The sequence below is a fragment of the Dendrobates tinctorius genome, unplaced genomic scaffold (genome assembly GCF_039654945.1).
Source record: "Dendrobates tinctorius isolate UK_male_01 unplaced genomic scaffold, ASM3965494v1 ptg000230l, whole genome shotgun sequence".
NCBI classification, from domain to species: Eukaryota; Metazoa; Chordata; class Amphibia; order Anura; family Dendrobatidae; genus Dendrobates; species Dendrobates tinctorius.
The window spans coordinates 12,720,043-12,741,642 of record NW_027361897.1 but is presented as its reverse complement, the minus strand read 5'-3'; the positions used below and the strand labels follow the sequence as shown (position 1 = coordinate 12,741,642).

The 21,600-nt window shown below is 48.2% G+C and overlaps 1 protein-coding gene across 6 annotated transcripts in view; it reads right to left on the bottom strand.

Annotated features, from left to right (window-relative positions):
• Window positions 1-21,600, bottom strand: part of MYOF (myoferlin) — a 195,795-nt gene that overhangs the window by 29,020 nt on the left and 145,175 nt on the right. For all 6 annotated transcript variants that reach the window (XM_073555843.1, XM_073555844.1, XM_073555846.1 and 3 more), the window contains one exon: window positions 13,693-13,841. In XM_073555843.1, the coding sequence (XP_073411944.1) occupies window positions 13,693-13,841 (149 nt within the window). The remainder of the gene's footprint in view (window positions 1-13,692; window positions 13,842-21,600) is intronic.

Genomic DNA, 21,600 nt, shown 5'->3' with positions numbered 1-21,600 from the left:
ATCGACCATGATCCTTGCACCACGAAAAGAAAGTTGTCCAGGTGCGGTGATAGATGCACATGGACAAAGGCTTCCTAGCACTAATCCTGGTGGAAATCACGTCGTGAGAGAACCCAGCCTGTGCTAAAATCCAGGATTCAACAGCCACGCCGTCAAAGACAGGGCCCCGGAGTTCTGGTGGTAAATCAGGCCCTGCCAGTGTAGATCCATGCCATCTGGAAGTTGCCAGGGGTCGTTGGCAACTAGTTGTATTAGTTCTGCATACCATGTTCGGCGCGGCCAATCTGGCGCGACAAGGATCACTGGTACTGCCTCTGCTCTGATCTTCTTAATGACCCTTGGAAGCAAGGGAAGAGGAGGGAAGATGTACGGGAGCTGGAACCAGTGCTTTGGCAGAACTAGGGCGTCCGCTCCAATGGCACATGGATCACGCGATCGGGAAATGAACCGAGGAACCTTGTTGTTTAGTCTTGAGGCCATGAGATCCACATCTGGAGTCCCCCAACGATGATCTGTTGAAAGACTTCCGGATGAAGAGACCACTTCCCGAGGCAATGCCTTGGCGACTGAGAAAATCTGCCAGCCAATTTTCTACGCTCGGCCCAATGGAGGATGTGACTCGCTTCATTCACAGCCATCATGCTCCGAGTACCTTCCTGGCGGTTGATATACGCTACAGCCGTGGCGTTGTCGGATTGGAACTTGATGAGACCTGCGAGGAGACTGTGTAAACTCCGTAGAGCTAAACTGATCGCTTGCATCTCCAAAATGTTGATGGGGAGGCTGACTCTCGGGGTTGACCAATGACTCTGTTCCGTGTGGCGACGAAAGATCGCTCCCCGGCTGAGGAGACTTGCATCGGTGGTTACTACCAACCATCTTAGTGGGAGAAAAGTCCTCCCTTGATTCAGGGAGGACCTCAGTGTCCACCTGAGGGATTGCCTGACCCGCAGGGACAGAGGGATCTAACAGTCCAGGGAGAACGGGTACTTGTCCTAAGCTAACAGCAACGCGTGCTGTAAGGGACAAAGGTAGAACTATGCAAATGGAACTGCTTCCAATCGCCGATACCAACTTTCCTAGGACTCATGCCGAAACAACTAGAGTGAGTAAACAGTCGCACTGCCTGTTGTAAGGCTTGGGTCTCTCCTGGAGGGAGAATGACCAACCCGCGGGAAGTGTCCAAGATCATCCCTAAAAGGGAAATCTGCTGAGCCGGTTTTGGGAAAGACTTTTCAAAGTTAATCTTCCACCCCAGGCGAGAAAGTGTGTTTACTGTTATCCATGGATTCTTCGCAGGCTGGAAGGGACGGACCCTTGATGAGCAGGTCGTCTGGATACGGTAATACCACCACTCCCCGAGAGTGGAGAATGGCCATGACAGCCACCATGACCTTGGTAAAGACCCTGGGGGCAGTGGCGAGTCCGAAGGGCAAGACAACGAACTGGCAGTGTTCCTTGTAAATTGCAAAACGCAGAAACTGCTGGAGGGACGGGCAGATCGGAATGTGAAGGTAAGCGTCCTTGATGTCGATGGATGCTAGGAACTCATTTTTACATGGAAGCGACGACTGATCGGAGAAATTCCATTCGGAATCGCCGTACCCTGACAAACTGATTTAACAGTTTGAGATCCAGAATGGGTGACATCATCCCGTCCATTTTTGGAAAACACAAAGGTTTGATTATAATCTTCTGAACCTTTCGTGATGAGGGTCTGGAATGATGACTGACCCTTAACAGCCCCCGAAAGGAAGGCTCTTATCTTTTTCTTGGGGGGAGGGGAAAGGAAAAACCGAGTTGGAGGGGGAGAAGAAAATTTTATCTTGTATCCGGAGGACACCAGCTCCCTGACCCATTTGTCGTCATTGGGTAGATCTATGAGATCTGGCTCCCCTAGATCCAGAAGCCCTACGCCTGGGTTTCCAAGAACAGTTAGGTCTGTATGAGATCTGGGAACCTGTGTCTCCACACGGAGACCGACCTGATCCTAAAGAGAAGGTAGAGGACCACCAACCGGAATTGTTGCGAGAAGATCGAAAATGCGTCGGCTGTTGGTTGCGAAACGGCTGAACAGCCCTTTGTTGAGGAAGGAATTTACTTCTTCCCCTACGGTAGTATCAGAAATGAGCTGGTCCAGGCTCTCTCCAAAAAGACGGCCCGCTTGAAAAAGGGGGGAAGAAGTCAATCTTTTAGATGTGGCATGCGCCCACCAGCCGCAGAGCCCTTTGGCTCTTCTAATGGAGATCGCATGAGCGGCAGCTTGAGCCGCGCAATTGGCGGCATCAAAAGAAGCGTCTACTACAAAGTCCGCTGCATGAAGCATCTGGCTGGCGACAGTGGTTGTCTCCGGAGGAAGATTGGTACCCAGGAAGGAAGTAATCAGGACCTCTGTCCAAGTGGCCATGCCTTAGTGACCTAAACTGCCGCGAAGGATGGAAAAAAACACCGCTCCTGAAGCTTCCGAAAAACTGAAAAGGGCAGGGTAGCCAATTTGACGATTGGAGGGGTTTCTGACTGAGGAACCGTCAGAAACAGATAGGAGCATTGTGGTAGCAAGACGCGGTACTGGAGGGAACTGTAATCGACCGTTCATTAGGTCTGGATCAAAAGGGTATTTAGCCAGAGTAAACTTTCGCCCAGTGAACCACTTATGTGGCCGATCCTGTTTTACTGGACAGCTGGTAAATAACCAGCGCACACGCTTGTTCCTTAAATGAGATAGGGAGTGCTGGAGCGGGAATATTTTCCTCATCTAACTTCAGAATCTTGTTGACTGATTCTATAAGAGAATCAAGCAACGTTTGATGAGATGGGGGATTCTAAGGGCTGACGCGACAGATACGAATTCAGAGTCATGCTTGCTGTGAACCTCGGGAGAGGGCGAGCGAGAGACAGGAGTCGCTGATGCTGAGGCGCGAACGCGACTGGGGGACATGCCATGGGTCCGCTTTTCCAGGAGACAGTGCTCCCAGAGGGAGAATATAGCCTGGGTCAAAGACTCAACCGACCGTGACAGGGGCGCAGCCCACTCAGGGGTACCAGACGCAGGAGGCCCGTCAGCAGCGGCTGCGAGGGGCGCAGGTCGGGGTGCAGTTCGGACACAGGCCGGGTCGTGGTCCGTGCATAACGGATTAGTTTGTGCACTGGGTAACGCCGATCTGCAAGTGGTACACACGGTAGAAAAAAACGCAGTGTGCTTCTTAGCAGCCTGTTTAGCCTCCTTAGAGTGAGGCATAGCACTCCAGAAAGGGTTAACGGCAGAGTCTGACTGCAGCTGCAGGGAATGTGCCGGGAAGGGGTTAAGCTTTAATCTGAGGGCAGTTGCAGCTTACCCACGGTCCTGTGTTATGTCCCCCGGTGGCCCTGTGGCGTTACCCGGTATTCACCTGCTCCTGAAAGGGTTAACTGCAGCAGAGGTAACAGATATGGCCCCCGAGATAAGAACTGCGCATCTCATTGAGTATGAGAGGCGCCAAGAGGAGGGGGCGGTGACGTTAACGCGGGCGGCGCTATTCAAATTGCGGCCTAGCAGGCCGGAAAAGCCGGGGGCTAAATTTCTGGCCTTCCCGCGGTAAGCATCGGGCGGGGCCGCGACCGGGCGCCAGTGTACCGCCACTGACGCTAAGTCAAGGACCGGACCCCATACTTCCACTCCTGTGCTCAGTCAGGTCGTCGCTGTCCAGGGTCCTTCTCATCCTCCAGGCGATGTAGCAGAGCTGGAGGAGGTTTTACAGGGGGGTATTGCTCAATCGATCCACCCTCTGGGCAGGGGGACAGAGAGCTCTGGGGCTGATTCAGAGCATCCGAAAAAGCGCTGTTCAGGTCTTTCTCCATGCACTCCTGTTGCGCTTTCCCTCGTATCCGTGGAACCATCGTCAGAGGAATACAGCCCCATTCGTCGCAGGAAAGTGTACGTGAAGGGTTACTCCACGTGCTTGCCTGTTGATGGTTCAGGGGAGAGCGGGCCGTAGAAATGAACAGTCGCCGCCTTAACTCCGTTAATTAAAAAATAAAAATTTACAGAAAATTCAAAAATAAAATAAAAACGGTGGGGTCTGAAACCAGACCCAAGTGTCTCCTACAGACACTAAGCAAAGAACTGGAGAAATTTCAGCCAGCGAGAGGGTGTATACTGCAGGGGAGGAGCTAACTATTTCTGGTTTACTTAGTGTCCTCCTAGTGGCCAGCAGCATAACACCCACTGTCTGTGTCCCCCAATGAGGCGTAGGAGAAAATGGGCATTCTGCCTTCATACCAATCGTGGGACAGACCAATTTCTTAACCCCTGCCTTTGTTGCGGGCTCACATGCCGAGCCTACATTTTTTCCTATACTTGATGGCTGGCGCTCATAGGAGATCGCAATTTTTGCTGTATATAGTAGCGCTGAAGCCCTACGCATAGCACAGGTAATTTAACGAGCACAGCTTCAAGTCTCCTAAGGGGACTATTAAATACAGTAAAAAGTAAAATATAAAAGTTTAAGATTTAAAAAAAAAAAAAAAAAAAAGTTTTGCCTTATTGAAAATAAAAAAAAATACACATTTCGTAACGCAGTGTTCAGAAATTCAGAAATGTCCAGACTCTATGAAAATATAAAATAAATTGATTGTAAACAGAGCAACAATAAAAAAAAAAAAATCAAAATGCAATAATTACGTTTTTTGTTGTTGCTGCAACATTGCAATAAAAGTCGATCAAAACATCGTATCTACCACAAAATGGTATTGGTAAAAAAGGTCAGCTCACAGCGTTAAAAATAAGCCTTCACACAGCCCAGATCCCGAAAAATTAGAATGTTACGGGTCTCTGAAAATGGCGACCAAGAAAAAAAAAAAAGATTTGACAAATTTCTGATTTTTTTTTTTTTTCACCACTGAAACCCCCTCCCTCCCCCAAACTGTACATGTTTGGTATCTGCATATTCATACTGACCTCAGGAATCATACTGCAAGGTCAGTTTTACCACATATTGAACATGGAAAATTAAAAAAACATTGTGGAATTGCACTTTTTTGCAATTTCACCGCACTTGGAATTTTTTTTCCTGTTTTCCAGTACACTATGTGGGAGAATGAATAGTGTCATTCGAAAGTAGAACTCGTCTCACACACACAAAAAAAGCCCTCAGCTACAGTATATCACTAGAAAAAAAAAAAAGTTATGGCTCTTGGAAGAAGGGGGAGGAAAAACAAAGAAAAAAAAAATTGCTCGGGGGAGAAGGGGTTAGCGAAAAGTCAGTGTAAAAAATGACTTCTCTAAAATCAGGTTTTGGTGCAAAATAAAAAAAAAAAAAAAAATGTTTTTTTCATAATACTATTATTAGTAATAGTTGTAGTTAGGCTATGTGCCCACGTAGCGTTTTAAAACGCACAGTGAAAACCGGACTCCTTCCCAGAAATCGCGCGTTTTTTTCCGTGCGATTTCACCGCGATTCTGTTAGCGATTTTCTCAAGTACTTTCCAATCGATTTGAAGCATCGCTTGGAAAGTGATTGACAGGTTGGTCACACTCGTCAAACATAGTGTTTGACAAGTGTGAGCAGCTTTTTACTATTGAGGCCGCCTATGCGGCGTCAATAGTAAAAGATAGAATGTTAAAAATGATAAAAAAAAAAAAAAATAAAAAAAATCGGGGTATATTTACCTTCCGACGTCCCGCGCTGACATCCCGGGCCTCAGCGTTCCCAGCGATGCCTTGCGAGACCTGTGATGACGTTGGTCTTGCGTTACTATAGCGATCTCGCGAGACCGCTAGAGTCACGCGAGACTACGTCATCACAGGACCTTGCCACAAGGCATTACTGGGAACGCTGAGGCCGGGAATGCAGCGCGGGACGTCGGAAGGTAAATATACCCCGATTTTTTTATTTTTTATTCTTTTTTTTTTTTACAGGGGTATGGTGCCCAGGGCCTGGAGGACAGTCTCCTCTCCTCCACACCGTGGGTACCAACCGCACATGAGACGCTTAACTTCCCGCATGGTGGGCATAGCCACATGCGGGAAGTAAGCGATTCTCATACATTCCTATGGGTGCGGAATCGCGGCAATTCTTTGCGATTTCGCACAAAAGAATGATCATGCTGCGATTTTTTCCGCGATGCGATTCCGCCGCGGAAAAAAGCACAGCATTAGCACAGCATGTGCGGAATGCCATAGGAATGCATGGGGGGCGTTCTGTACACAATTTTTAAACGTTTTTGCAGCGTTTTCGCACCGAAAATCGCGGCAAAATCGCTTAAAAATCGCATCGTGGGCACACAGCCTTACTCACCGGTTAACGGTATTTTTCGGAGTCCATGACAGCACCACCTGAGAGAGGGGATCCGCCCTCCAGGAACAGGGAATCCTACAGATACATAAGGGCGGCACCCCTCCCACGCATCAGTTGGTTTACAGAGCACAAGAGGACCACAATAGTTAATAGCACAATTTATATACAATACTCTACACGACTATTACCCGTGTACATACAAGAGGAAGAAGTGCACACCCAAATTAAACTAAAGGGAGGGAATATACGGGGTGCTGTCATGGACTCGGAAAAATACCGTTAACCGATGAGTAACTACGACTTTATTCGGTCGTCCATGACAGCACCACCTGAGAGAATTACAGAGAGTAATAATTACTTTAGGGAGGGACTACAGCCTGCAGCACCCTGACACCAAAGGAGAGGTCTGATGAAGCACCCAGGTCTAGTCTATAATGGTTGTAGAAGGTGCTCGGAGAGGACCAAGTAGCTGCCTTACATATCTGGTCGATCGAGACCTTCGATCTCTCTGCCTAAGAGGTTGCCATGGCCCTGGTGGAATGCGCCCTCAGCTTGCCAGGGGCCGGTTTGCCTTTTGAGGTGTATGCTAAAGAAATGGCCTCCCTAATCCATCTCGCTAGCGAACTTTTTGAAGCCCTAAGGCCCTTTCTAGTGCCCTGATAGGAAATAAATAAGGCATTATCTTTTTTCCAGGGGTCGGTAACTGTCAGGTACTCTAGGAGATATCTCCTAACGTCTAGAGTGTGTAATTTCCTTTCCTTTGTCGCTCGTGGGATTAGGGAGGAAGGATGGAAGAACTATCTCCTGAGTTCTATGGAAACTGGAGGCTACTTTAGGCAGGTATGCTGGATCGGGTGTAAGAATTACCCTGTCATCCCTGAATTGTATGTAAGGAGGAAGTCTAGATAGCGCCTGGATGTCACTCACTCTATGGGCTGATGTCAACGCTACCAGGAGAGCCACTTTAAGGGACAGGTTTTTCGTGGAAGCTGATGAGATAGGTTCAAACGGGGCCTCTGTCATGGCCGTAAGAACTAGGTTTACTAGGTTTAGATCCCATGGCATAAATTTATTCCTCACTATCGGTCTGGACCTGCCTGTTGCTTTAATAAACCTATTGATCCAATGGTTACTGGCGATGTTGCAGTTGAACAGTGCCCCTAGAGCAGACACCTGTACCTTAAGGGTGCTGGTGGAGAGTCCCATGTCCAGACCTTTTTGCAAGAACTCCAAGATCTGTGCTATAGGAGTGGACTGTCCAGCTACTACCCCTGAACTCTGAAGGAATCTTTTCCAGATCCTCACGTAGATTTTAGTTGTAACTGGCTTTCTGCTTTTAAGCAGGGTGTTAATTAGGGCGGGGGAAAAACCTCTCTCTTTTAGCAGTGCCCGCTCAAAATCCACGCTGTCAGATGTAGGCCAGCTACCTGAGAATGGTAAACTGGGCCTTGGGACAGGAGGTCTGGGATGTTTGGCAAGACCCAAGGGTCGGATACCGACATGGTCCTCAGACATGAGAACCATGCCCTCCTGGGCCAAAACGGGGCGATCACTATAATCCTTGCTTTGTCCTTCCTGACTTTCCTCATCACAAGGGGTAGTAGAGCCAGGGGAGGGAAGGCATATGCTAGGCCGAAGTCCCATTTGATTAGAAGAGCATCTACTGCCAGAGGGTTCTCTCTGGGATTCAGAGAGCAGAACTGAGGCACCTTCCTTTTCTCTCTGGTGGCGAAGAGGTCCACTTCTGGTTGCCCCCATTTTTGTACTATCTGGTTGAAGATGGACACTTTTAAGGACCATTTCCCTTGCTTTAGAAGGTTGCGGCTTAAGAAGTCTGCTGTGGTGTTTTCTCTTCCTTTTATGTGCAAAGCTGTTAAAGATAGGAGATGTAGATACACAAGAAGGTTTTTAACTGCCTGCTCTATGGCTGTTAGCTCTTTCAGGTTGGAGGACATTCTCAACTGATGGCACTCCCACAGGTCCTGGATCAAGATTTCCCCCATGTGGGCTCCCCAACCCGTAGGGCTTGCGTCTGTGGTGACTACTCGGGTTATGTTATATTCCCAGGGTACCCCTCTGGCTAGAGATTGTTCTCGTCTAGTCACCACTCAAGTGATCTCAAAGTGTGTTGGGATAGAGTCAACTGGCCTTCTAACCGCCCAGGATCTTTTGATGGCGTAAAACCTCGCCCTGTAGCCCCCTTGTGTGGAACTGGGCCCACCGGACCGCAGGGATGCAGGATGAGAGAGAGCACAGGAGGGACATTGCCTTCCTGAGAGACATGGTAGGGTTATTGGAGGCGTTAAAGACCTGCTGACGTAGGCGAACTAATTTTTCAGGTGGAAGACGACATTCCTGATTCTGTGAATCTAGGATTAAGCCCAAGAACTGCTGGACCTTCATGGGCTGTAGACGGTACTTCTTAATGATTAATAGCCACCCAAACCGTTCCAAAGCCGATTTTGCTTTTTGTAATTGATCCAGACAATGGACTGCTGTTTTGCCTACAATAAGGAAGTCATCCAGGTAGGGGATTTCTAGGATGTCTGCCTCCCGTTGATGGGCCATAACTTCTGCTATAACCTTAGTGAACACCTGGGGGGGGCGACTGCTATACCAAAGGGAAGGGCGACATATTGAAAATGCTGTAATGACCCCTCCAAATGAACTGCCACTCTAAGGACACGCTGATGAGACGCATAGATGGGTATATGGAAATAAGAGTCTTTTAAATCCAATACCACCATAAAGCAATTTTCGAACAGCAATTTTATTGTGGAACTGATCATTTCCATTTTGAAAGGCCGAATGACCAGGTATCTGTTGAGTGCTTTCAGATTAATTATGGTCCTGTAGGAATTATCTGGTTTACGGACCAAAAATAGGGGGGAGTAGAAGCTTTCGCCCTTCTCCACCTCTGGTACCTTTATCAATACTCCCTTCTGACATAGGTCAACAACTTCAGTTTCTAGGGCAGTCTGTTCCGCCAAGGAAGACATGAGCGGGGTGACCCTAAAACTGTTCTGGGGGACACAGGCAAATTCGAGCTTTAGGCCTCAGCCTACCAACCCCAAGATCCAGTTACTGTTTGAGATCCGCGACCAGGCTTGGCAGAAGGCCGATAGTCTACCTCCCACTGGGGCCTCTAGTCTTTGGGGAGGTTTCTTGGTCTCACAGGATGCTTCTTGGAGTCCCCCTCCAAACATAAAACCGGTACCTTTCCTCTTCTCATCTTCCCATCTCCCCCGGTCCCTGGATGACCTCCTCCGAAAAAACCTCTTCCTAGCAAAGGGACGTCTATAGGACAGGGTGGGCAGGGAAGGGAATTTCTTTTTATCGTCGCCAGCCTTCTCCAGGAGTTCATCTAGGACTGGTCCGAAAAGATATTCTCCCTCACACTGGATGGAGCACAGCCAGGATCTGGCCTGTATATACCCGGGCCAGCATTTTAGCCATATAGCCCGTCAGGCTGCATTTGATAGCCCTGCGGCCTTGGCCGCCATTCTTGCGGAATCTACCGAAGCGTCGGCTAAAAAGGCTGCCGCATCCTGGATGGTAGGTAGGGTTTTCATGATAGACCATCATAGATCTGGCTGTGCAGGTAGCTGCTACTGCCGGTCTCAGGGCGCCAGCTGACATTTCCCATGTGCCTTTCAAGTAGGAGTCTGCCTTTTTATCCAGTGGATCCTTTAAAGAGACCATGTCATCAAAGGGGATAGCAGATTTTTTGGATGCCTTAGCCACTGCTGCATCCAATTTCAGGGCTTTGTCCCATTTATTTACCACAGGGTCCTCAAAGGGATATTGCTGTTTAAAAGCTGGTGGTAGGGAGCCTTTCCTTTCTGGTTTCCTCCATTCCCTATTAATCAAATTTTGGACCTTGTCGTTTAAAGGGAATGACTTACGTTTCCTGGGGTCTAAACCCCCGAACATTAGGTCCTGCGCTGACCGTTCTGGTTTTGTGTCTGTTACCCCCATGGTAGCCCTGACTTTGACTAGTCTGTCCACTTGTTCCAGACCTAGGCAGAAACGACTGGCGTCTTCCTCTGAAGAGGACACAGACGCGGAGGTGGAGGGCTCTGAGGTGTCTTCATTTCCTCTAGGGTCAGCTGAAGAGCCTGACCCTGAGAAACTTGCTCTCTTTCTCTTCCTAGACGACTCCCCCTGGGACAAACTAGTCAAGGCAGTCAGGGCTACTATGAACGGTCTGCGCAGGACCTAATGTTCGGGGGTCTAATGTTTCCGGTTAAACGACAAGGGAACATACCCTTAGTCCAAAATAGTTCTAGTGGCCAGTGTGAAAACAACAAAATTTTTTAATTTAATAAAGACGGGAATATGGAAAAATAATTACCAAAATATATTTAAACACAAAAACCTGATTTAACCCCTTCACGCCGCAGCCCTTTTTCGTTTTTGTGTTTTCGTTTTTCGCTCCTTCTTCCCACAGCCATAACTTTTTTATTTTTCTATCAATCTGGCCATGTGAGGGCTTGTTTTTTAGCAGGATGAGTTGTACTTTTGAACGACACCATTGGTTTTACCATGACGTGTACTAGAAATCTGGAAAAAAAAAAAAATTTGAAGTGCGGTGAAATTGCAAAAAAAGTGCAATCCCAAACTTGTTTTTTGCTTGGCTCTTTTGCTAGGTTCACGAAATGCTAAAACTGACCTGCCATTATGATGCTCCAGGTCATTACGAGTTCATAGACACCAAACACGTCTAGGTTCTTTTCTAAGTGGTGAAAAACCCCCCGAAACTTTGTTAAAAAAAAAAAATTGCGCCATTTTCTGAGACCCGTAGCGTCTCCATTTTTCGTGATCTGGGGTCGGGTGAGGGCTTATTTTTTGCTTGCCAAGCTGACATTTTTAATGATACCATTTTGGTGCAGACAGTATCTTTTGCTCTTTCGCGGCAACCAAAAAAACGCAATTCTGGCGTTTTCATTCTTTTTCCTCACTACACCGTTTAGCAATAGAGGTTAATCCTTTTTTGAAAATTTTTTTTATTGATAGATCAGGAGATTGAGTGCGGCGATACCAAATATGTCGATATGTTTAATTTTTTTTGTTTTATTTTGAATGGGGCGAAAGGGGGGTGATTTGAACTTTTATCTTTTAAATATTTTTAAAGCTAAATTTTTCTTTAACTTTTGGCACGCTTCAATAGCCTCCATATTAGGCTAGATGCTGCCATAGCTCAATCGCCTCTATGTAGCAGAATTACAGCATTGTCATGAGCGCTGACGACAGGGGATCACGTGACGGGGTACACCGATGCACATTTCCGGCATGACTGCCGGAAGCGCGCGTTAAAGGGGGAGACACGACATGCAAAGTCATTTTCTGATTTTAACTTTACTTTAACTCCAAACGTTTAGACAGATTTTTCATTAAATGAATGTAAAGGGCATGTCACACTAAAATATCGCTAGCAATATCGCTATAACTTGTGACGTTATAGCGATATTGCCAGCGATATCGCTATGTCTGATACTTACCTCCGACCGGCTCCCCCGCTGGTTATCGCTGATCGCGCGAGAACGTCCAGGACTGTTTCTCGTCGGTCACTTCCTGCGGCGCTTCCTGTGGAGAGACGAGCGTGGAGCCGGGCGGGAGGACGCAGGATCGCGTGGTGTGACAGGTAAGTAGCGACCCCCGTTCCCAGCGATGTCGCTGGTGAGATCTGCCTCTGTGGCACCTCACTAGCGACCACTTAGCGATGCACCAGCGATCCTGACCGCGTCATATTGCAGGTCGGGATCGCTGGTACATCGCTAAGTGTGACAGTACCCTAAGGCTGGGGTCACACTGGCGAGGAATACGGCCGAGTGAGAGGCGTTAAAAGCACGCATTAGACACGGACCAATGATTCTCTATGGGGTCCCTCGCACCAGCCGTATATTTCTCATCCGTATTCTACGCTCCGTGCCAATCGCAGCATGCTGCGATTGTCAGCGTACTACGGCCGTAGTACGCCAATGCAAGTCTATGGGTGCGCAAAAAACCACCACGGTTACTTACCGGTAGCCGGTTTTTCCGGAACCCATGACAGCACCACATGAGAGAGGGATCCGCCCGCCAGGACAGGAACCTACTGAAATATAAGGGGCGGCACCTCTCCCCCGCTTCAGTTGGATTACAGAGCATTGAGAGGACTTCCCGGTTAGTTACATGTTTATCCAACACCACATCACACAAATACACCCGACTATTGTGCACACCCATACGGTGAAAAAGGGGGGGGGGGAATATACGGGTGCTGTCATGGGTTCCGGAAAAACCGGCTACCGGTAAGTAACCATGGTGGTTTTCCCTTCACCCATGACAGCACCACATGAGAGATTTTTGGAGACTTCGAAACACCTTAGGGAGGGACCACCGCTTGCAGCACCCTTCTACCAAAGGTCAAGTCAGCCGAGGAGGATAGATTTAATCTATAGTGCTTAAAAAAGGTTGAGGGTGAGGCCCAGGTAGCGGCCTTACAAATTTGCTCAATTGATACCTCTGCCTTTTCAGCCCAGGAGGTCGCCACGGCTCTGGTGGAATGAGCCTTGATGCCATCAGGAATCGGAACACCACTAGCTGAGTAGGCTACACTAATGGCCTCCCTAATCCATCTGGCAATAGTCCCTTTCGATACTCCATAACCCTTCCTGGCACCCTGAAAGGCTACAAATAGGGACTGGGACCTCCTCCACTTCAGCCTGGGATCCCGCTCCAGGACAGGAACCCAACTGAAGCGGGGGAGAGGTGCCGCCCCTTATATTTCAGTAGGTTCCTGTCCTGGCGGGGCGGATCCCTCTCTCATGTGGTGCTGTCATGGGTGAAGGGAAAATACGGATTACACATGTGACTTGTGAGAAATACGCACCCGGTGTCCTTTACAAAAGCCGGCAATTCAGTGCGCGATACAGTAAACTCACACTGACAGTTTTAATAAAGAAACAAAAGAATAGATATATACACATAGAATAATATATATATATATATATATATATATATATATATATATATATATATATATATATATATATACACACATACATACACACACATATACATGCATTCTATGAGTCTATATCTATTCTTTGGTTTGTGTTATAAACCCTGTCATAGGGCTCCATTATATGTCCATTTTGCAAGCCTGCGAGGAATTCTCACCATACGGATGCTTACATGCGCAAAATACGCGACCACACCTTGATTACGGATGACCTACGAAGCACTGTTTAGGGGTCATTCATCCGTATTACGCATCTAAAATACTGACGTATTTTGCGTTGGTTAGTGTGACCCCGGCCTAAGACTAGTATACTGAATAAACAGTAACAGGCCCATTATATCTGATCGCAATGAGACATCGTACTGATTCTAGATTTGTGGACTTTGTACTATCAGAGCTCATGTGGCTCACCGCAGTCCTCCAGTGAATACTCCCGTCCTGAAAAGGTGGCTTTTGTTCCATTATCCGAATACACCGGCGGGGGAACAGATTTAAATCGGGCAACGTTCTGCAAGATCTCCGTGGGTTTTTGCTGATCCCTCCACTGATTAATCCCAGTTCTGTAAAATAAAGAGAATGAACAAAATTACATTTACAACCAATTCTTTATAAATCGCTATCCGCGAAGCTCAGCCACAATAGTACTGTACATGGAACACAGGCTGCAGACTTTCTCCATAATGTTTGGCTGTGAGCACAACCTCCAACTGTGGACGTCGGTCCCTCAGACCATCCTCATGGAGTCTGTTTCTAACAGTTTGTGCAGACACATGCACATGTGTGGCCTGCTGGAGGTCATTTTGCAGGGCTCTGGCAGTGCTCCTCCTGTTCCTCCTTGCACAAAGGCGGAGGTAGCTGTCCTGCTGCTGGGTTGTTGCCCTCCTACAGCCCCCTCTACGTCTCCTGGTAGCGCCTCCAGCCTCTGGACACTACGCTGACAGACACCGCAAACCTTCTTGCCACAGCTCGCATTGATGTGCCATCCTGGATGAGCTACACTACCTGAGCCACTTGTGTGGGTTGTAGAGTCCGTCTCATGTTACCATGAGTGCGAAAGCACAAACATTCAAAAGTGACCAAAACATCAGCCAGAAAGCATTGGTACTGAGATGTGGTCTGTGGTCCCCACCTGCAGAACCAATCCTTTGTGTGTCTTGATAATTGCAAATAACTTCCATCTGTTGTCTATTCCATTTGCACAACAGCATGTGAAATTGATTGTCAATCAGTGTTGCTTCCTAAGTGGACAGTTTGATTTCACAGAAGTTTGATTTACTTGGAGTTATATTCTGTTTAAGTGTTCCCTTTATTTTTTTGAGCAGTATATGATGAACTATTCCAAGTCCAGGAAGCCTGCAGTCCTTACAGCCTCATATCAGACTTGATCCAATTCCTGAAGAACAACCCAAGTACAGTAAGTAAAGGGTTACCCATGATGCACGACAACAACCGGATAAGACAAAAATGGACGCTTTTTCCAAACACTTGTCCATTGAAGCGAAGCTGAGCTGCAGTACCACAGGTATAGATCAATGTGGCGCTGACTTTGGAAGAAAGACGTCAATTTTTTTGCCATCAAAACCCGTTCATATTTATTATACCACTAAAGAATAGTCATAATACATGAAGTATCACATTACTTTATAAGGAACATCACTAACGCATTAATGATCAAGTATTAACAACTGTTCCTCTCATCCATGAAATAGCAACAGAAGCATCATTCATATGCATATATCCCTATTATCTACCCATCATATCTGTCCAAGCCTAAAATGATGTGCTGATTAATTCCTAAAAGAGTAACTAAACATTTGTTAACATGTTGTTCTTTTAATTGCAAGCAGATCAGAGGAGGTCTGTGACTTAAAACTACCACCGATTTCTCAAAAATCAACTGAGGCACGCCCAGGCTCAGCAGACAGGAGTGCCCAGGCTTAGCAGACAGGTTAGCGCAGACAGATCTGAGTACTGATGCAATAGAGAGCCTGTGGATTATAGGTTCTACTCCACCCATACTTGAATCTGTGTGAGCTTCTGTCTCCTCAACTGTGTTTTTCTCAAGATGATTTGAAGCGGTATGAGTTTTCAGATTTGACCTCCACCAACCTGCTTGCAATGAAAATAACAAAAAATTTTAAGAAATGTTGATTTCTGCGTGACCGGATGACCAACTAATGTTTATGGTGGTGTCCCGATTTTCCCATGATGGAAGCTGACAAAGCAAAAGGATAAATCGGACAGCTTGAATTTCAACATACCTAATATATTGTTCTAAAAGGAGATAAGCCACCACCAGAAGTGTGGCCTTAGAACAGGTCTGCACCAAATATAACCCACGGGCACCATGCGGCCTGCCAAAGGAGGTTCTGCGGCCTACGGAGGGGTCCGGGAGAAGCCTGTCCTCTCTTCATTTGAACACTGTATTGAGCAGAGACTGGGGCAGAGCAGAGCACCTGGCAGTCAGATGTAATGACATAAGCACACAGCTGCTGGCACCGAGGCTGCAGAACTGGTGAGGACCCGGCGGTCACTGGTAAGCACTCCGTGGAGGAGGTTATGGGGCAATTGGAGGATTGTGAAAGGGGGCATTGTACGGCAAGTGGCAGTGTGGAAATTATGTAGAGGCGTTGTGGGGAAGATATGGAAAGTGGCAGTTTTTGTATTTTGTGCAGGAAACACTGAGGAACAATTATTTATTAAGTGGCAACATTTTGATATATGTGGCAGTATAAAGATGCTTTTATTTTTAAAGAACATCATATCAGGAAGTGCTACTGAAAAGGGAAATCTGCAGAGACGAGCTTTGGCCGTGGAAGGTCAACACGGCGTCTGGACAGAATGAAGAAAAGAATAAGAACGACTCATATCAAAGAAGATATTGTCTATATAAGGTACCTGGATGTACAGTTGGCATTTGTGCAGTAATGGCTTTCTTCTGGCGACTCGACCATGCAGCCTATTTTTCTTCAAGTGCCTCCTTATTGTGCATCTTGAAACAGCCACACTGCTAGTTTTCAGAGAGTCCAGTATTTCAGCTGATGTTATTTTTGGGTTTTTCTTTGCATCCTGAACAATTTTCCTGGCATTTGTCACAGGTGAGGATGTTACCTTTAGTAGCCATTCAAACCCATTTGTGTCAACTTCTGCGCATGTTATCAGTCCAAAATCACCAGGGAGTAGTGTTTAGCATTCCGATACCGCAAGTATCGGGTATCGGCCGATATTAGCGGTATCGGAATTCCGATACTGACTTCCGATACTTTTGTCATATCGGATACCGGAATCGGAATCGGAAGTTCCCATCATGCTATGAGCCTGCTTGCTTTGATTAAGCCAATGGGAATCCTCCGAAGAGTGGGCACATCCTGTTAGGCATGTAGGCATGTTAACTATTGGCATGGCTGTGATTGGCTGCCGAAATGATGTCATGATGCACTATAAAAGCCACCGCAGCCGCCATTTCTGGTTCACTCTGCTGTGAATTCAGTTAGGGACAGGCTGCTGTAGAAGACTGTGAGGGACAGTTAGAAATAGCGATTCCACCAAACATCTAGTGCTTTACCCAGGCTACATAAACCACCACTGTAGCCTTCTTTGCCCTAGCAGCAGTGTTCACAGCTGTCTGCAAGGGCTGTGTGAGTGCAGCTCACGCTGTGGAGTGGGTCCTGCAGCCACGTCAGGTTGTAGGCTGCCCAGCGTGCCTCACTGCTGCCTCATACATCTTTTAATTTTTGAGCTGCATTTTTTACATAATTTCAATCTAGTGTGCTTCCATCCGTATCCATATACGTTGGTTGCAAACACTAGTAGTAGACAGCGGAGCCTTTCTGCAGCCTTTCAGTGCTAGTGTCCACTTTGCTGCACTGTTCACGGCTGTCTGAGAGGTCTCTGACTGTGTGTGAGTGCAGCTCACGCTGAGTAGTGTGTCCTGCAGCTACGTCTGGTTGTAGGATGCTCAGCGTGCGTCAGTGCCTCACACATTTTTATTTGAGTGCAGCTCATTTTTTCTTCTATTAGTGTGCATCCATCCGTCTCCATCTACGGTGGTTGCAAACACTATATAGGAGTACACAGCGGAGCCTTTCTGCAGCCTGTCAGTGCCAGTGCCCACTTAGCTGCACTGTTCACGGCTGTCTGAGAGGTCTCTGACTGTGTGTGAGTGCAGCTCATGCTGAGTAGAGTGTCCTGCAGCTACGTCTGGTTGTAGGACGCTCAACGTGCGTCACTGCCTCACACATATTTGTCTTTGAGTGCAGCTCATTTTTTCTTCTCCTATTAGTGTGCATCCATCCGTATCCATCAACAGTGGTTGGTTGCAAACACTATATAGGAGTAGATAGAGGAGCCTTTTTTTCTGGCTTGTGCCCTGCCGGCGCAGCCAGATTAGTATTACCCAATTTTTTTGGAGCCTCATCTTTTGCATTGTAGGTTACCTGCCTGCATTGTAATAGCTCCAAAAAGTTGGTGATACTATCAGTTTCAATTCTTTGTTCACATACTTTGAGTTTGTTTCCAACAAAGAAACCACAAAAAAAGTTCACCAAACACTACATTTGGAACTTGTGTAGGCCACATCAGCTCCTATTAAAGTGTAGTCCACACACACACACACACACACACACACACACACACTTCATAAAATTAGTGTTTCTTGTACCTGTAACCAGCTGTTCAGGAATAAGCACACTAAGGCCCCCCTTTGTACTTTTCTGCCTATCTTAAGCAGTCTGGCAAGATGAAGAAGGCAGGGAGTAAGGCGCGTGGGCTTGGGCGTGGAGTTTCAGCAGGGAGAGGACGTGGGGATTCTGCAGGGAGAGGACGTGGGGATTCTGGGCCTGCTGCGGGCACCAGTGGATCAGCATCCCCCAGTTTTAGCAGGCAACAGTCCTTTATGCGCAGCTTTGTAGGACCTCAACGTACCCCACTGCTGCGGGAGGAACAAATTGAAGCAGTTGTCGGATGGATGGCAGCTAACGCATCGACTTCAATTACTTCCACAGCCTCTCAGGACCAGAGCACCGAAGAGCAACCATCTGTCTCTTCACCACCTGCCAAAGTGCCCAGGCAGTCAGAGAGACATGGACAGGAGCCATCACAGTCTCTACTTCTGTTCTCGGAATCCGTTGGCTTGGAAAGAGGGGGCCAGCCAAGCAGCATTCCTGAATGTGAAGAAGAGGGAGTATGCAGTGATGCGCAACTTCTTTGTCCCTCTGAATCTGAAGAGGCGAGTGGGCCAGTGCCTATGGTCAGCACACCTCAGTACACATCAGATGATGACGAGACTCAGTTGCCACTTTCTGGTGCGTACGGTGCTGGCGAGACAACCCCGGAGAAGCAGCTGTTTGAAGAGGGGAGGGAAGATGATGAGGTCCTTGACCCATCATGGCGTGAGGAACAGGAAGGTGGTGGGAGCAGCTCGGAGGAAGAGATTCCCCTACCGGCCAAAACAGGAGGCAGAGGGAGGGGGAAGACTTGGTTGCCTGTACCCTCCACTTCGGCACCCGTTAGGAGCATTCCTCATTCCAAAGGCAAAACGGGCGCTCCAAGACTTGCAGTGCGTGGTCCTTTTTTGACACAGTTGCAGATGACATTTGCTTTGTCAAATGCAAGCTGTGTCATCAGAAAGTCAAAAGAGGGAGAAATGTCAGCAACCTCAATACCACAAATATGTGGAAACATGTGCGCACCAAGCACGAGTTGGAGTTGCAGAGACACCCTGAAGACGTAGGCCAACGTACAGCACCACCTACCACCTCTTCAGTTCGTGTTGGGGCCTCTTCCTCCAGCTCACACACTGCTGGTTCGGCTTCCTCACAGGATCGCCAAGGAAGAACCTCTGCCACTGTTGTCCGGAGACCCTGTCAGATTCCACCCATAGCAGCACGTTCCCATCCATCACAGCCATCGGTAGCACAGGCATGGGATAAAAGGCGCCCTTACTCGGCAAACCATCCCCGAGCACAGTCTCTGAATGCTGGCATTGCCAAACTTCTGGCAGTTGAAATGCTGTCATTCAGGCTGGTGGACACTGACACCTTCCGGGACTTAATGGCATTGGCAGTCCCCCAATACAACGTGCCCAGCCGCTTTTATTTCAGCAGGCGAGCCGTCCCTGCCCTGCAGAAACATGTTGAGGTCAAAATAAAACATGCGCTACTAAACGCCGTTAGTAGCAAGGTCCACCTGACCACCGATGCGTGGACCAGTAACCATGGACAGGGACGATACCTTTCCCTCACTGCCCACTGGGTCAATGTTGTGGAGCCGGGTACAGATCTGGAGAGTGGCGCTGTACGTGTTCTTCCAACGCCACGGATTGCAGGACTCCAGTCTGTACACAAACTCCTCCTCCTACTCAATTTCCTCAGAAACAGCAGAGCAGGAGCCTGTTACGACCGATATGAGTACAGCCGTGGCCAAACGTCAACAGGCTATACTCAAATTAATTTCTTTGGGGAATCGAAGCCACACAGCGCAGGAGCTCTGGAATGCTATCAAGCAGGAGAGTGATGTGTGGTTTGGGCCAGCGAATCTCCAGCCGGGCTTGGTAGTGTGTGACAATGGCCGAAATCTGGTGGCAGCTCTTGGCCTAGGCAACCTCACACACATCCCATGTCTGGCACATGTGCTTAACTTGGTCGTGCAGAGCTTTCTGAGGGACTATCCGGATCTTGATGCACTGTTGCACAAGGTCCGCATAGAGTGCGCTCACTTGCGGCGTTCCAGCACGGCAAGATCGCGCCTCGCTGCTCTGCAGCGACGATTTGGCCTTCCGGAACATCGCATCATATGTGACCTACCCACCCGGTGGAATTCAACGTTACATATGTTGGAGCGGTTGTGTGAGCAGCAGGCAGCAGTCATGGAGTACCAGCTGCATCAGGCGCAAACAAGTCGCACTGTGCGCCGTTCACACTTCAGCACCATTGAGTGGGCCTCTATGAAGGACATCTGCCTCGTTTTGCGTGCCTTCGATGAATCCACGCGGATGGCGAGTGCAGATGATGCACTAGTCAGCATGACTGTCCCCCTTATCTGCCTGCTTCAACAAACACTGCAAGCACTAAGGGATGAGGTTTCGGAAGAGGTGGAGGATGAGGAGTCCCAAATGCCATATACTTCTGGACAGTCTGCGCTACGTGTTTCCTCACAAAGGCCTAGGCAGGGGACACTTTGTGAGGAGGATGAGGAGGAGTCGATGGAGGAGGAAGACATCTCTCCAGAGGAGGGAGGTACACAAACCTCTACTCAGTATGTACAGCGAGGGTGGGGTGATGCAGAGCAGGCCGAGGTCACGCCTCAAACAGGGGACAGCGGTTCTTTGGCAGTTGGGAGTCTGCAGCACATGGTTGATTTCATGCTGCAGTGCCTGAGAAACGACCGCCGCATCGCCCACATTCTCGTCTCGGCTGATTATTGAATGTACACCCTCCTAGATCCTCGCTACCGGGACAGCGTACACCATCACCATCAGCGACGCCTCGAGTCAGCAGGAGGCAACGCTTCCGTCAGATGGTGTCAGACTACATGTCTTGCCCTGTCGCTGTACTCCCAGATGGCTCTTCCCCCTTCAAGTTTTGGGTCTCTAAGCTGGATACATGGCCAGAGCTTAGCCAGTATGCATTGGAGGTGCTGGCTTGCCCTGCTGCCAGTGTATTATCGGAACGCGTCTTTAGTGCCGCAGGTGGTGTACTAACAGACCGTCGCACGCGACTATCTTCCGATAATGTTGACCGGCTGACTTTTCTGAAAATGAACAAGGCCTGGATCTCCAAAGACTTTGCCATTCCTCTTACAGACTAAATTAGTGGTTGGCAACTGTATCCAGGTCTGCTGGTGTGTTCATTTTTCTACCACCTGAACTATAATCCCTGTGCTTCAACACAGCCAGTTGTCGCTCAGATGTGTCGTCTGCACAGAGAAACACACTAGCTCCTGTGTTAGTGGGGTTCAGTAACGCCAGCTGATCCCCTGCTGTGTGGACGGCAAAGTCACCAGCTCCATCAACATTCAAACCACTACTGATTTTTAACCGTGCCCAACTTAGGTCTCTGGCTCAACTGTCTCTACTATTTCCCCTGACCTCCAACCCCGCCATCTACATCTCTGAAGTGGCGTCAGCACAATCTACACTTGTTCTTGTGGCTCAGTCCCATCAGTTTATCCCCTGATGTTTGTCCGGCAAGGTCTTCTGCTCTGTCCACATTCCCATAACCAGTAGTGGGAATGAGGACAGAGCTGGCGAACTTGCCGGACAAACATCAGGGGATCAACTGACGGGACTGAGCACCAGTAACACAGGAACAAGTGTAGATT